Genomic DNA, 14,351 nt, shown 5'->3' on the forward strand with positions numbered 1-14,351 from the left:
CACATGAACCAAAGGATCTCAGATCTGATTCCCAGTCAAGAGCAGTAAAAAAATAAAAATAGAAAGAGAGAGAAAAAGAGAAACAAACAACTGATTTGTTGTTTCACTTATTTATGCCCTCATAGGGTTGATTCTTGTATGTGCCCTGACCAGGGATTGTATCCACAAACTTCCTGGCATACTGGGACGATATTCTAACCCACTAAGCAACCCGTCCAGGACCTAAATTATTTAAGTTTTGTTAATATCCAAAGTTCCTCAAGTTTCACTAAAGTGTATATACCTGTACACTGCAATAACATCCTTCTCGGGGTAAATTAACAAAAATATATATAACTTTCATCCTTTGATCCAGTAAATCATACCCATATAGGAATTTCTTTAAAAAAATAACCTCAAGGGACCTGGCCAGTTTGGCTCAGTGGGTAAAGCGTTGGCACATGAACCAAAGGATCTCATGTCTGATTCCCAGTCAAGAGCAGTAAAAAAATAAAAATAAAAATACTTTTGCCTGGCTAGCATGGCTCAGTGGTTGACCTAGGAAGCAGGAGGTCATGGCAGATGCCCAGACTGCAGGCTCCATCCCTACTGGGGGGTATGCAGGAGGCAACCGATTAATGTTTCTCTCTCATCAATGTTTTTATCTATTTCTCCCTCTCCCTTCCTCTCTGAAATCAATGAAAATATCTCTATAAAATTTTTTAAAAACTGACACATGGAAAGATTTAATAAAGCAAGAATGCTAAAATGTTATCAACAGAATCTAAGTAGGGAGCACCCTAATATTCTTTCAAGTATTTTGTTGAAGATTCCTCATAACAAAAATTTTTGGGGTAACATGTCCTGGATAAGTTACTAGACTTTAAAAAGAAAAAATTCACATGCAAGCTTGGTGAAAGGATCAAGTAACAAGTGTGTGTGGTGTGTGTGTGTGGGGGGGGGGGGGGTTGAATCCAGGCTTATTTCAGACTTCCTCACAGAAACATTCAATACTAGAAGACAATGAGACATGCTATAAAGTACTTAAGAAATGGAGGGGAGAAAAATCATACGAATTTTTACCATTCAAGTGCCAGTTTAAATATAAGTATCACAGAGTACTTCAGGAAGATTGTTTTTGTAAAACCTTCTTTAAAAAATTATGAGGGTAAACATCAGACAATGAAGTAATGAAGAGAAACATCATGCCTCAACCTATTTAAAAAAGGTTAAGATTTAAACACATATAAGGATTATTGTTAAAGAACATTAAAACAATGTTAAAGAGCTAACATCGCAGCATTATTCACACTAGACAATATATGGAAAAAAAAACTAAGATCTGTCATCAGGTGACTGGATCAGGAAGATGTGGGGTGAGAGGCATAAATGCTGACGGAGTGGTGAACTTGGAGTGGTGAACACACAATACAATATATTATAGAAATGATGTACTATAGAATGGTACCCTAAAATCTATGTAATTTTATTAACCAACGTCACACCATTAACTCAATACAATATATATATGAGATGTGGTGTATATGACATACAATGTGATATATATATATAGACACACACATACACAACTATATACACAATATAAGTACAAAAATATAGGTATGAATATACATACACACCATGGAGTGGAGTATTATTCAGCCACGAGAAATCAGTATATCTTAGCAAATGTTTTTAAATATGTTTTTATTGATCTGAGAGAGAAGGAGAGAGAAACAGCAACTGGCTGCCTCCTGCATGCCCCCTACTGGGGATCATGCCTGCAACCTTGGCATTTATACTGACCAGGAAAAGAACAGGTGACCTTCTGGTGCAGGGGATGATGCTCAACTGAGCCAGACAGGTCAGAGCAATCTTAGCAAATTTTTATAAATGCCAATTTGAAACAACATGGATGAACCATTACGTCATTGTGCTCAGTGAAATAAGCCAGAGAATAACACTGTATGGTATAACATATATGGAATCCAAAATAAGTCAAACTCATAGAAACAATAGAGTACAAAAGTGGTTGCCAGGAACTGGCAAGGGGAAGTAGAAAGAAGTTGGTAAAGGGTACAAGCTTGACCGAACCAAGATGGCGGCATAGGTCAACACCTAAACTTCTGCCTCGCACAACAATTTCAAAACTACAACTAAAAGACAAAACGTCTATCACCCAGAACCACGGGAAAGCTGGCTGAGTGGAAGTTCTACAACTAGAAGGAAAGAGAAAAGAGCACTGAGACGTGCACAAGCGCTGAAAAGCTGAGGTACTGAGGCACGCGAATCGGGCTGACAGTGGGCGACTGGGTGCGCTGCTTTTTTCAAACCGAAGGGAGACAAGCTCCCGATTACTCTGAACTCCAGTTTCTGGGGAGACGCTGGGGACCCAAACTCCTACGGGGAGAAGCTGGACTGTCTGCCATCAGGGCAGAAAGTGAGGGTGGCTTTCTTGCAGAGGTGCGCGCAGCAATCAGTTTACTGCGCTGGGGCGCAGGACACACGGACTTGGAAACGCGGAGACGCAGAGACCGCTGACTGGCAGCCATTGCTGTTTGCCAAAACCTAGCCTAGTGAATCCCTGAGACCCTGCCCCACACAATCTACAAACCACCCAAGCTCCCCGGAGCAGCTTTTGCATATAAATGGTCTGCCCTATCGCAGCTTAACCTAACAAACTACAGCTCTGGTCAGACAGCTCCAAAACCTCTAAACCCCAAGCAAAGAGGAGAAAACTGTAGTTCTCGCTGTAGCTCCTGCTGGGTGGCCTCAGACAGTAGCTGACCTGCACCCCATTGGAGATCCAGAAGCTAGTGTATCTAGTGGTCAGTGTGAGACGACACCAGATTTCAACTACTCACATCCATAAGTGACACATTCAAGAGGCAGACTCAGGTCTCCAGCACAGCAGTTCTTCCATTATAGACACAGCGGGTCCATACAGCCAATTGGCCTGGAGGTCAATTCCTCCCAGTGTACCAACAGCAATCTAGGCTTAACTACACAAGACTTTGCACTCAGCCCACAAAAAGGTGCACCAAGAGTGTCCACCTCAGGTGATAGACTGAACCACTGGTCACCTACCACAGAAAACCACTCCATCAAAACAGGGAAACAACAAAATGCGGAGACAAAGAAACATGTCACGAATGAAAGAAATGGAGGAAAGCAAACTACTGGACATAAGAGTTCAAAACCACAATTATAAGGTTACTTGAGAATCTTCTAAAAACTGCCGTGAAACTTGATGAGACCTCTGAGAAGCTTAGTGAGACCTTCAAGGACCTGAATGAGAATGGCAAAAAAACGGAAAAGGACAAGTCAGAAATTAAGCATACACTGTCCGAAATAAAGAATATACAGAAATTCAACTGTAGATCAAAGGACTCCAAGAATCAAACCAAAGAACTGAAATATGAGGAAACGAAAAACACCCAACCAGAAAAACAAAAAGAAAAAAGGACCCAAAAATATGAAGATAGTGTAAGGAGCCTCTGGGACAACTTCAAGAGTACCAACATCAGAATTATTGGGGTGCCAGAAAAAGAAAGAGAGCAAAATATTGAAAACCTAATAGAAGAAATAATGACAGAAAACTTCCCCTACCTGGTGAAAGAAATAGACTCACAAGTCCAGGAAGCGCAGAGAACCCCAAACAAGAGGAATCCAAAGAGGACCACACCAAGACACATCATAATTAAAATGCCAAGGGCAAAAGACAAAGAGAGAATCTTGAAAGCAGCAAGAGAAAAACAGTTAGTTACCTACAAGGGAGTACCCATACGACGGTCAGCCGATTTCTCAACAGAAACTATGCAGGCCAGACGGGAGTGGCAAGAAATATTCAAAGTGATGAATAGCAAGAACCTACAACCAAGATTACTCTACCCAGCACAGCTATCATTCAGAATTGAAGGTCAGATAAAGAGATTCACAGACAAGAAAAAACTAAAGGAGTTCATCACCACCCAACCAGTATTATATGAAATGCTGAAGGGTATTCTTTAAGAAGAGGAAGAAGAAGAAAAAGGTAAAGATAAAAATTGTGAACAACAAAATGACAACAAATACATACCTACCAAGTGAATCTAAAAATCAAGTGAATAAAAAATCGGATGAACAGAATAAACTGGTGAATATAATAGAATCAGGGACATACAAAGGGAGTGTACTGACAATTCTCAGGGGGAAAGGGGTGTGAGGGGTGCCGCAAGAGACTGGACAAAAATCTTACCCCTATGGATGAAGACAGTGGTGGTGGGTAAGGGCATGGGGTGGGGTGGGGTGGGGAATCAGGTGGAGGGTAGCTATGCGGGGGAAAAAAAGAGGAACACCTGTAATAATCTGAACAATAAAGATTTATTTTAAAAAAAAAAGGGTACAAGCTTTCAGCTAAAAGATGAGTAAGGTCAGTGGATTTCATCTATAATATGGTGACTAGAGTTGGTAACAGTATTATATAATTAAAAACTGATTAAAGAGATTAGAACTTAAAGGTTCTCACACATAAAAGACAAAGTCAGCTTTAAAATTTTTTTAAATTAAGTCAATGTAGCCCTGGCTGGTTTGGCTCAGTGGATAGAGCATTAGCCTGCGGACTGAAGGGTCCCAGGTTCAATTCCGGTCAAGGGCACATGCCTGGGTTGCGGGCTCGGTCCCCAGTAGGGGACGTGCAGGAGGCAGCCAATCAATGATTCTCTCTCATCATTGATGTTTCTATCTCTCTCTCCCTCTCCTTTCCTCTCTGAAATCAATAAAAATATTTTTAAAAAAATAAATAAGTAAATAAATAAATAAAATTAAGTCAATGTAATAAATCTAGATAAATTGGAAACAAAATTAATAAAAGTAAAGGGGAAAAGTGAGAGGAAGAGGAGCTAAATATCCTATTTTGTTGTTCTGTTGTTCTTTTTTCCTTCGGTAACCAGGAACCAAAAGATATCATTTAAAGGAAAGAAATGTACTTCTATTACTTGATTTATCAGTACAAACGCATACAAAAATAATAGCATAGTCAAAAATGTCCAGCGGTACAAGAGTGGAGAGTAATAGCAAAATGCATGGCAGAGTTAACGCTATCCACCAAGAATTATATACTTACACTACAGGCTCAGTGCACAAAATTCGTGCTCAGATAGGGTCCCTGCCAGCTGCAGGCCGGGGCCTTGCCTCTCCAGCTGCCTACCAGGGTCTTTCTTCATTCTGTGCCGCCCCCCGGTGGTCAGCGGACGTCATAGCGAGCGGTCAAACTCCAGAGAAGACACTTTGCATATAAGATTTTCTATATAATAAAAGGCTAATATGCAAATCAACCGAACGACTGAACAACCGGTCGCTATGATGCACAATGACCACCAGGGGACAGACGCTCAATATAGGAGCTGCCCCTGATGATCAGTGACTCCCACAGGGGGAACACCGCTCAGTCAGAAGCCGGGCTCAAGGCTGGCGAGTGCAGCGGCTGTGGCAGGAGCCTCTCCCTCCTCTGTGGCAGTGCTAAGGACCCCTCAGGGAATGTACCCCGAGGGGTCCTGGACTGTAAGAGGACACAGGGCAGGCTGAGGACCCCCCCCCCCCCCCAGCCTCCACTGAGTGTATGCACATCGTACATGGAGCCTCTAGTTTATATATATCCTATATCAGTGGTCGGCAAACCGTGGCTCGCGAGCCACATGCGGCTCTTTGGCCCCTTGAGTGTGGCTCTTCCACAAAATACCACGGCCTGGGCGAGTCTATTTTGAAGAAGTGGCGTTAGAAGAAGTTTAAGTATAAAAAATTTGGCTCTCAAAAGAAATTTCAATCGTTGTACTGTTCATATTTGGCTCTGTTCACTAATGAGTTTGCCGACCACTGCCCTATATAATAAAGAGGTAATATGCAAATTGACCATCACTCCAACACAAAAGATGGCCAACCCCATGTGGTCAAAAATGACCACCCCCATGTGGACACAAGGTGGCTGCCACAAGATGGCCAGCAGGGGAGGGCAGTTGTGGCTGATCAGGCCAGCTGGAAGGGACCAGGCCTGCAAGGGTGGGCAGTTGGGGGCAATCAAGCCTGCAGGGGAGGGCAGTTAGGGGGGACCAGGCCTTCAGGGGAGGACAGTTGGCGGGGGGAGGGGGGGGACCCAGGCCTGCAGGGGAGGACAGTTGGGGGTGACCAGGCCTGCAGGGGAGGGCAGTTGGGGGCGACCATGCCAGCAGGGGAAGACAGTTAGGGGTGACCAGGCTGGCAAGGGAGGGCAGTTAGGGTTGATCGGGCCTGCAGGGGAGGGCAGTTGGGGGCGACCAAGCCTGCAGTGGAGGATAGTTAGGGGCAATCAGGCCGGCAGGGGAGCAGTTAGGCTTCGATCAGGTTGGCAGAGGAGTGGTTAGGGGGTGATCAGGCTGGCAGGCAAAAGCGGTTAAGGGCAATCAGGCAGGCAGGCAGGCAGGCAGACAAACGGTTGGGAGCCAGCTGTCCTGGATTGTGAGAGGGATGTCCAGCTGCCCATTTAGGCCAGATCCCACCAGACAGTCGGACATCCCTTGAGGGTTCCTAGATTGGAGAGGTTGCAGGCTGAGCTGAGAAACACACACGCAAAACTCCCATGCACGAATTTCATGCACCGGGTCTGTAGTAAGAATATAACAAAGGAAACACAAAAATAACCATAAAGAAAATTCAAGAACTGCTACTATACTTATGATCAAACACAGACAAAGAAGGAAAAATATAACATGTAATGAGTATAAAGAGATTTGGATCTAGAAGGGACTAAATAAAATTTGGTAAAGTATAAATGAAGCAGTTATTAAAAATACTGGTGTGCCCAGCGAGCATTGCCCAGTGGCTTAGTATGAACCTATGAACCAAGAGGTCATGGTTCAATTCCCAGTCAGGGCACATGCCCATGTTGTGGGCTCGATTCCCAGTAGGAAGCATACAGGAGAAAGAAGATCAATGTGTTTTTTTTTCTTTCTCTCTCTCTCTCCTTTTCCCTTTCTCTCTTTAAAATCAATAAAAATATAATATAAAGCCTGCAGGCATGGCTCAGTGGTTGAGCATCTACCTATGAATCAGGAGGTCACAGTTTGATTTCCAGTCGGGGCTCGATCCCCAGTAGGGGCATGCAGGAGGGAGCCAATCAATGATTCTTTCTCATCAGATGTTTCTATCTCTCCCTCCCTCTCCCTTCCTCTCTGAAATCAATAAAAATATATTTTAAATATATATATTTTAAAAATACAAAAGAAACTTAAGTACAGAAGAAATAGTGTTTCCCACAGAAAATAGAAGGTGGGAAAGGCAAGAGGGACTTTTCCTGTACCGTTTGAGCTTTCTCCTTACATAATAGGTCAAAGGAAAGTCCCGTGTTTCCACAGAGCCACAAAAAATAAGATTACCCAGAGTCCTTCCCCCACTTAAAAACACCCTTAGAAATGCTAGCCGAAATATGTAATAATAAATGTAGAACAAAAAAAAAAAAATGAAGAATTTTAAACAAACTAACATTGAAACAAATTTATCACCTGCAGACTTTTGCTGAAATAAATACAAGATGTACTTCAGCAGAAGAAAACCCAGAAGTACAGACTGGAAAACATTAAGCAATGTGCTTTTCAAATTTTATAAACCAGAATATTGTTAACAAGGATTATAAACAAAAACACAAAAAGCAATAAAATAAAAGCTCATGGGAATTAACTTTGCAAAATTACTTCAGAAGTCAATATACCCTTTGGGTAAGGCAAAGCTGGGTTTTTTGTGTGTGTGGTTTTTTTTTTAATATTTTTATTAATTTCAGAGAAGAGGGGAGAAGGAGAAAGAGATAGAAACATCATTGATGAGAATCATTGATTGGCTGCCTCCTACTGGGAATCGAGCCCACAACCCAACCATATGCCCTGACCAGAAATTGAACCCTAACCTCCTGCTTCATAAGTGGACACTCAATCACTGAGCCATGCCTGCTGGGCGGGGCAAAGTTTTCTAAGAGCTCACAAGATCTCTATGAGGCCTAAAAAAATACATATTATTCTTTGTCATCACTATATCCTTAATACCTCAGATAATGTTTCCTACAACTAACATTAAATGAGTGCTGAAGTAATGACTTACACTACTGTCAGTAGCAACAAAATATCTTTTAGTGCTTTCACTTCTTATTTACTAGCCATGTCATGACTGTAGATAGTGGGAAACTAAAATGGTAAAGGACCTAACAGTCTATGAACAGAGAACAATTCATATCAGATAGAAGTGCTAGAGCCTAATAAATCAAGTTTTTAAAATTTCCCAGTTAATTCTGATGTGCAACCAAATTTTAAAACCACAAAACCACCAAACTGGATGAACCTTAAGCTCTCTCTTCCACTCTAGCCAATGATTCTGGATTTTATCTTAGGTAACAATTTTCAAATATTCTGCAAGAGAAATACTTTTTAAGCATACTATATCATATAAATGAGCTCAATTTTATTAGAAAACTTACAGAACAGCTAGGTTTAGGGTCTAAATTAAAAGAAATGTCTGGTACTCACTTTAGCAGCACATATACTAAAATTGGAACGATACAGAGGTTAGCATGGCCCCTGAGCAAAGATGTCACACAAATTCAAGGAGCCTTACATATTTTTTAAAATCCTATAGAATAAAGATGTAATATGCAAATGGTCATTACGCTGTGAAGCGTTAACAACTGACTGTGTAAGGACCAGATCATGGATCAGCAGGAGGGTGGGGCAGAGAGCTACAGGAAAGGGCAGGGCAGCAAGCAATTGGTAGTGGGGGGGGGCGGGGGGCGGAGGGAGCTAAAGGAGGGCAGCAGAGAGCTATAGGAGAGGGCAGGGCAGGAAGCTATGGGGGGGTGGAGGGAGCTACAGGAGGGCAGGGCAGTGAGTGGAGAGCTACTGGAGGGTGGCAGCAAGCTACTGGCGCATGGATTCATGCTGTGCGCAGGGCTACTAGTAAATAAAATAAAAGTCTGACCAATTTCTATTGTTGGTTGAGCTGGATTTTGTTTTAACTTATTTGGCATCAGCACAGTTATTCAGAGACTTGAGCAAACTGTTCAATGAATATTTTCTGAATAGGGAGAGGGAGTAAAATCCCGTATTTTTGTTCTAAAAGAAATGAGAATCTACCAAAAGGATTTACAGATTAAGTGATAAACAAATTTAAATCTTTCAAAGAAATACTGGCTCTAGAATTAAAAAATAATGGTTTAGCCCAGCCGGCGTGGCTCAGTGGTTGAATGCCAACCTACAAACCAGGAGGCCACGGTTCGATTCCTGAACAGGGCACTGCCCAGGTTTCAAGCTCAATCCCCAGTGTAGGGCGTGGAGGAGGCAGCCATCAATGATTCTCTCTGTTCCTTGATGTTTCTCTCTCTCCTTCTGCCTTCCTCTCTGAAATCAATAAAAACATATATTTTGTAAATGGTTTAGAGGAAGATGGCAAAACGTCTGATAAGAAAGCTACTGCAGAAATCCAGAAAGGCATCTGGAGGGGGGAAAGAGGGGGACCTTGATCTCTGGGGGCTGCCAAGAAAAGGTAGATAAACATTTACTAAAATGCTAAATTAAAGAACAAAAACATGAGGGGGCAGACTATAAGGGGTCAGTGAGAGAAAAAAGGGGACATATGTAATACTTTCTTTTTTATGATGAGAGAGAATTTATTAATCAGTGCCTCCTGCAGGCCCCACACTGGGGAACTGAGCCCGCAATCCTGGCACGTGCCCTGACCAGGAATCGAACGGTGTACTCCTGGTTCATAGGTCGATGCTCAACCCACGCCAGCTGGGCTATAATACTTTCAACAATAAAGATGTTTGAAAAAAAGCGATTTAAGAATAAAGTAATAAAAATTAGGTGCTTTTTTTAAATACAAAGCTATTATAAATAGTGAAAAAGATGACAGATAGGAAGAACCAGAAAAGATTATTTGGAGAATTAAAGAACAAAAAAAAAAAGGAAAAGAGAGAAATAAAAAAAAAGGTATAAAAAGAAACCTAGAAAGAGGAAAGGGGACAAGAAGTGAGCTTCTGATGTAGATTTAAAGAGCTTATCATGTTGTTAGCTATTTGACCAGTAAATTATGACTTCTTAGAAATTGTTAGCTGTCTCTAGTGTTTAAAATGTTCTTGCAATCACTAAGAATTTAGTCTTCCTAAATCATATCCACCAGTACACATGAATCTTTTCAATTTTTTAAAAATAATTTTATTGATTTCAGAGAGGAAAGGAGAGAGAGAGAAACATCAATGAGAAAGAATCACTGATCATCTGCCTCCTGCACAACCCCTATTGGGGATAGAGCCCACAACCCAGGCATGTGCCCTTGACCGGAACTGAACCTGGTACCCTTCAGTCCGCAGGTCGACACTCTATCCACTGAGCCAAATGTCTAGGACATGAATCTTTTTTTTTTTTTTTATCTCTGCCAAAGAATATCCATTTGCAATCTTTTCACATGTGGTAATAATCTTAAATAGCCAGCATTTGGCCTAATTCTTTCCACACACACACAAAAGAAAAATCTTGATGTGTGACTTTTTAACATTATCTACATACCAAAAATTATCTACTTTCCTGATTTTAACATTCTTAATTACCTCCAACAACACTACTTGTGTAGGGAAAATTTATTTTTTTTATAAGGAGATTCTCTCGGAAAAAGGAGAATGTTGTTTCTAATATCTTGAGTTCCAACTGTCTCTAAACAACTAAGTGGCAACTTAATTATTAATAGATGTCACTGGGAACTATAAATAAGCCTTAAGAAAAAAAAAAAAAGAAAACCAACCCATCTACATGAACCCCCTTACCTTGTCTCATCAACATCAACTGGTGCTCATGCCTGGCTGCTTCCATTTCTGCCTCCAGCTTCTCTTTGGCTTCTCTGATGTTTCTGTCGACCTGCTCACGCTGCTGCTTCTCCATTTCGTCAAGAGCCTTCCATCTAGATGCATACTCAAATTCAAACGTCCCAGGCTGAGCAAAACGTGGTGGCTGTTCTCTTTCCCTAAGTTTACAGTTAAAAACATACAGAAGTGTATGTTTAAAAGGTAAAACAGCTAAAAATAAAAGAGCCCCATTTACTGAGCACTCACAATATTCATGGCACTGTCAGGCAAATACTCTACCTGAATTGCCTCATGGCAATACTGTGATGCGGATTTTAAAAAGCATGATTTTGATAAACTGCCCAAGAATGCCCCAATAATAGGTAATGAAAACAGATTCAAACCTATGCAATAGAATACTAAACCTGTACTGCCCTAATTATCTCCTACAATAAGGCCTTTCTAGTATTCATTCAACAAACAATTTTACATAATGAATCTGCAACATATAAATCAAATGTGTCAGAAGTTAATTGTCTGGAATCAATTTTTTTCCCCCTTTTAAGTAGTAACTTTTAAGGATAGTAGTAAAAGCACATGTAAAAGAGCCACACTTACCCTGACTGGTATGGTTCAGCTGTTAGATTGTCAGCCCGGGCACCAAAGGGTCCCAGGTTTGATTTCCAGGCACAAACCTGGGTTGCAGGTTCAATCTCCAGGGCGCGTATGGGAGGCAACCAATAGATATGTCTCTCTCACTTCAATGTCTCTCTCTCTCTCTCTCCCCACTTCATGCTCTCTAAAAAAAAAAAATCAATGGAAAAAGTATCCTCTAGGTGAGGATTAACAACAACAACAAAAAAGAGCCACAATCCTCTGCTCCCTAGCACCCACTTTTCCCATTCTTTGTCACCATATTTTACTTACATTATTGGTTACCCCACACTGCATAAATTTTACCACCCCACACTGCATGAATTTCTAATCTATTTTGTTCTCTGATACATCTTCATCACTAGGCATATAGCAACCACTATATATCATTTGAATCAAGTGAAATGGAAAACATTTAACTACACTAAAATAAAATAAAAAATGCCAATTAAAATAACAGGCAAGCCAAAACCGGTTTGGCTCAGTGGATAGAGCGTCAGCCTGCGGACTGAAAGGTCCCAGGTTCGATTCCGGTCAAGGGCATGTACCTTGGTTGCGGGCACGTCCCCAGTGGGGGGTGTGCAGGAGGCAGCTGATCGATGTTTCTCTCTCATCGATGTTTCTAACTCTCTATCCCTCTCCCTTCCTCTCTGTGAAAAATCAATAAAATATATATTTAAAAAAATAAAAATAAATAAAATAAAATAAAATAACAGGCAAGGGGGGGTCAATGGGGAAAAAAAAGGAGACATATGTACTACTATTTGTAATACTTCAAACAATTTAAAAAAATTAAATTAAATTTTTTAAAAAAAGAAGTTTAAGTTTCAAAAATTTGGCTCTCAAAAGAAATTTCAAAAAATAAATAAATAAATAAATAAATAAAATAACAGGCAAAATATAGTATTTTGAACAGACGATTAAATCTTAAAATCCTAACACCCATTTATCATGAAGAAAAATACATTTAAATATACATCATAAGTATAAATTGGTATAAAATTGTTGGAGAACCATTTGGCAGTATCAATCAACTTTCAATATGCATGACTTTTGATCTAGGCCTTTATACCTCACTTTAAGTGTTGTTGTTTTTTTAGGTTGATTTTAGAAAGGAAGAGGAAAAGAGAGATAGAAACATCAATGATGAGAGAGAATCATTGATCGGCTGCCACACTGGCTAGGCTTTCAGTAGTTCTTTAAATATTACTTCTGCCCAGCTGGTGCTGCTCAATGGTTGAGCATCAACCCATAAACCAGGAGGTCATGGTTCGGTTTACTGTCAGGACACATGCCACGGTTGCAAGCTCAATGCCACGTATGGAGCATGCAGTAGGGAGCTGATCAATGATGTTTCTATGTCTCTATCCCTCTCACTTCCTCTTTGTCTAAAAATAAAAAAAATATATATTACAATAAAAATACTGATTTCTTTTAAAAAGTAAATTAAAGCCCTGACCGGTTTGGCTCAGTGGATAGAGCATCGGCCTGCGGACTGAAGGGTCCCAGGTTCGATTCCAGTCAAGGGCATGTACCTTGGTTGTGGGCACATCCCCAGTAGCGGGTGTGCAGGAGGCAGCTGATCAATGTTTCTCTCTCATCGATGTTTCTAACTCTCTATCCCTCTCCCTTCCTCTCTGTAATAAATCAATAAAATATATTAAAAATAAATAAAATAAAATAAAAAGTAAATTAAATAGTACCTCTCACTACTTAATAGATGTTTTATAATCTTTAGATCATTATTTAGTTTTACAGGTTTCTGGGTGTGTTTTTTTTACCGATTTTAGAGAGAGAGAAAGGGAGAGGAAGAGAGAAATACCAATGTGAAAAACATCAATCAGTTGCCTCTCGTAGGCATCTCATAGGGGATGGAACCCCAATCTGGGTATGTGCACTGATTGCGAATGGAACTGGCAAACTTTTCAGTGCACAGGAAGAACCTCAACCAACTTAGCCACACTGGCCAGGGTGTTTTAATGTGTGGTTTTTTTTGTTCTTATTTTCTATTCTTCGGTTCATTACTTATCAGATATCTCCACCACCTGAAATGTAAGCAGCGTAAGAGCAGTAACAGTGCAAAGTTGCATTGATTAACACCTAGAACAGTGCCTGGCACCAAGATATTCCAATATTTGTTCAATTCAGTTACAGTTTTATACATTATAATAAACAAGTGACTGGTTAAAATGTATTTATACAGCAACTTACATAAAAAGTTGCATCAGTCCAGCTGGTGTGGCTCAGTGGTTGAGTACTGACCTATGAACCAGGAGATCACCATTCGGTTTGACCTATATGAACCAGGGAGATCACCATTCGGTTCCCAGCGAGGGTACATGCCCAGTTACGGGCTTGATCCCCAATGTGGGAAGTGCAAGAGGCAGCCAATCAATGATTCTCTCTCATCATTGATGTTTCTATCTCTCTCTACCTACCTCTCCCTTCTTCTCTGAAATCAATAAAAATAATTTAAATTTTTTAAAAAGTTTCATCATACTGAGTGAAAAGCAACTGATAAAATAATATACAGTATTTTAACAATAGGATAATTTTCTTTTAAACCTCTAACAAGAGATAAAAAGTGCCAAGTTATTTATCTGGGACCGCCCCCAACTCTACCTCCCAAAAAAGTCTCCTTTTAACTAATAACATACCTAAAGTATACTAATTAAAGAACTATGTTCATAAATCTAGAGTTCATTGTTTCTCTAAAATAAATACTGCCAATATCCTCCTACCTACCCCACTACAGGCCATTATAAAAGTAGGGACTTTTCTAAAAGTATTAACTTAATGTTTTACCCATATACAAAGAAAACTAGCATTCCATGTAGACCAGGCCACTCTGATAACCAGATTATATGACTAAACAGAATACCTTATA

At 40.4% G+C, this 14,351-nt stretch overlaps 1 protein-coding gene across 19 annotated transcripts in view; it reads right to left on the reverse strand.

Moving 5' to 3' along the window:
- PSPC1 (paraspeckle component 1) overlaps nucleotides 1–14,351 on the reverse strand; it is a 141,422-nt gene that overhangs the window by 92,991 nt on the left and 34,080 nt on the right. For all 19 annotated transcript variants that reach the window (XR_013960243.1, XR_013960244.1, XR_013960245.1 and 16 more), the window contains exon 4: nucleotides 10,793–10,989. Coding sequence is in view for 4 of the 19 variants with exons in the window: in XM_080662155.1 (XP_080518281.1) it covers nucleotides 10,793–10,989 (197 nt within the window). In the remaining 15 variants the exon portion in view is untranslated. The remainder of the gene's footprint in view (nucleotides 1–10,792; nucleotides 10,990–14,351) is intronic.

The sequence above is a fragment of the Plecotus auritus genome (assembly GCF_963455305.1).
Source record: "Plecotus auritus genome assembly, chromosome: 3".
Lineage (NCBI taxonomy): Eukaryota > Metazoa > Chordata > Mammalia > Chiroptera > Vespertilionidae > Plecotus > Plecotus auritus.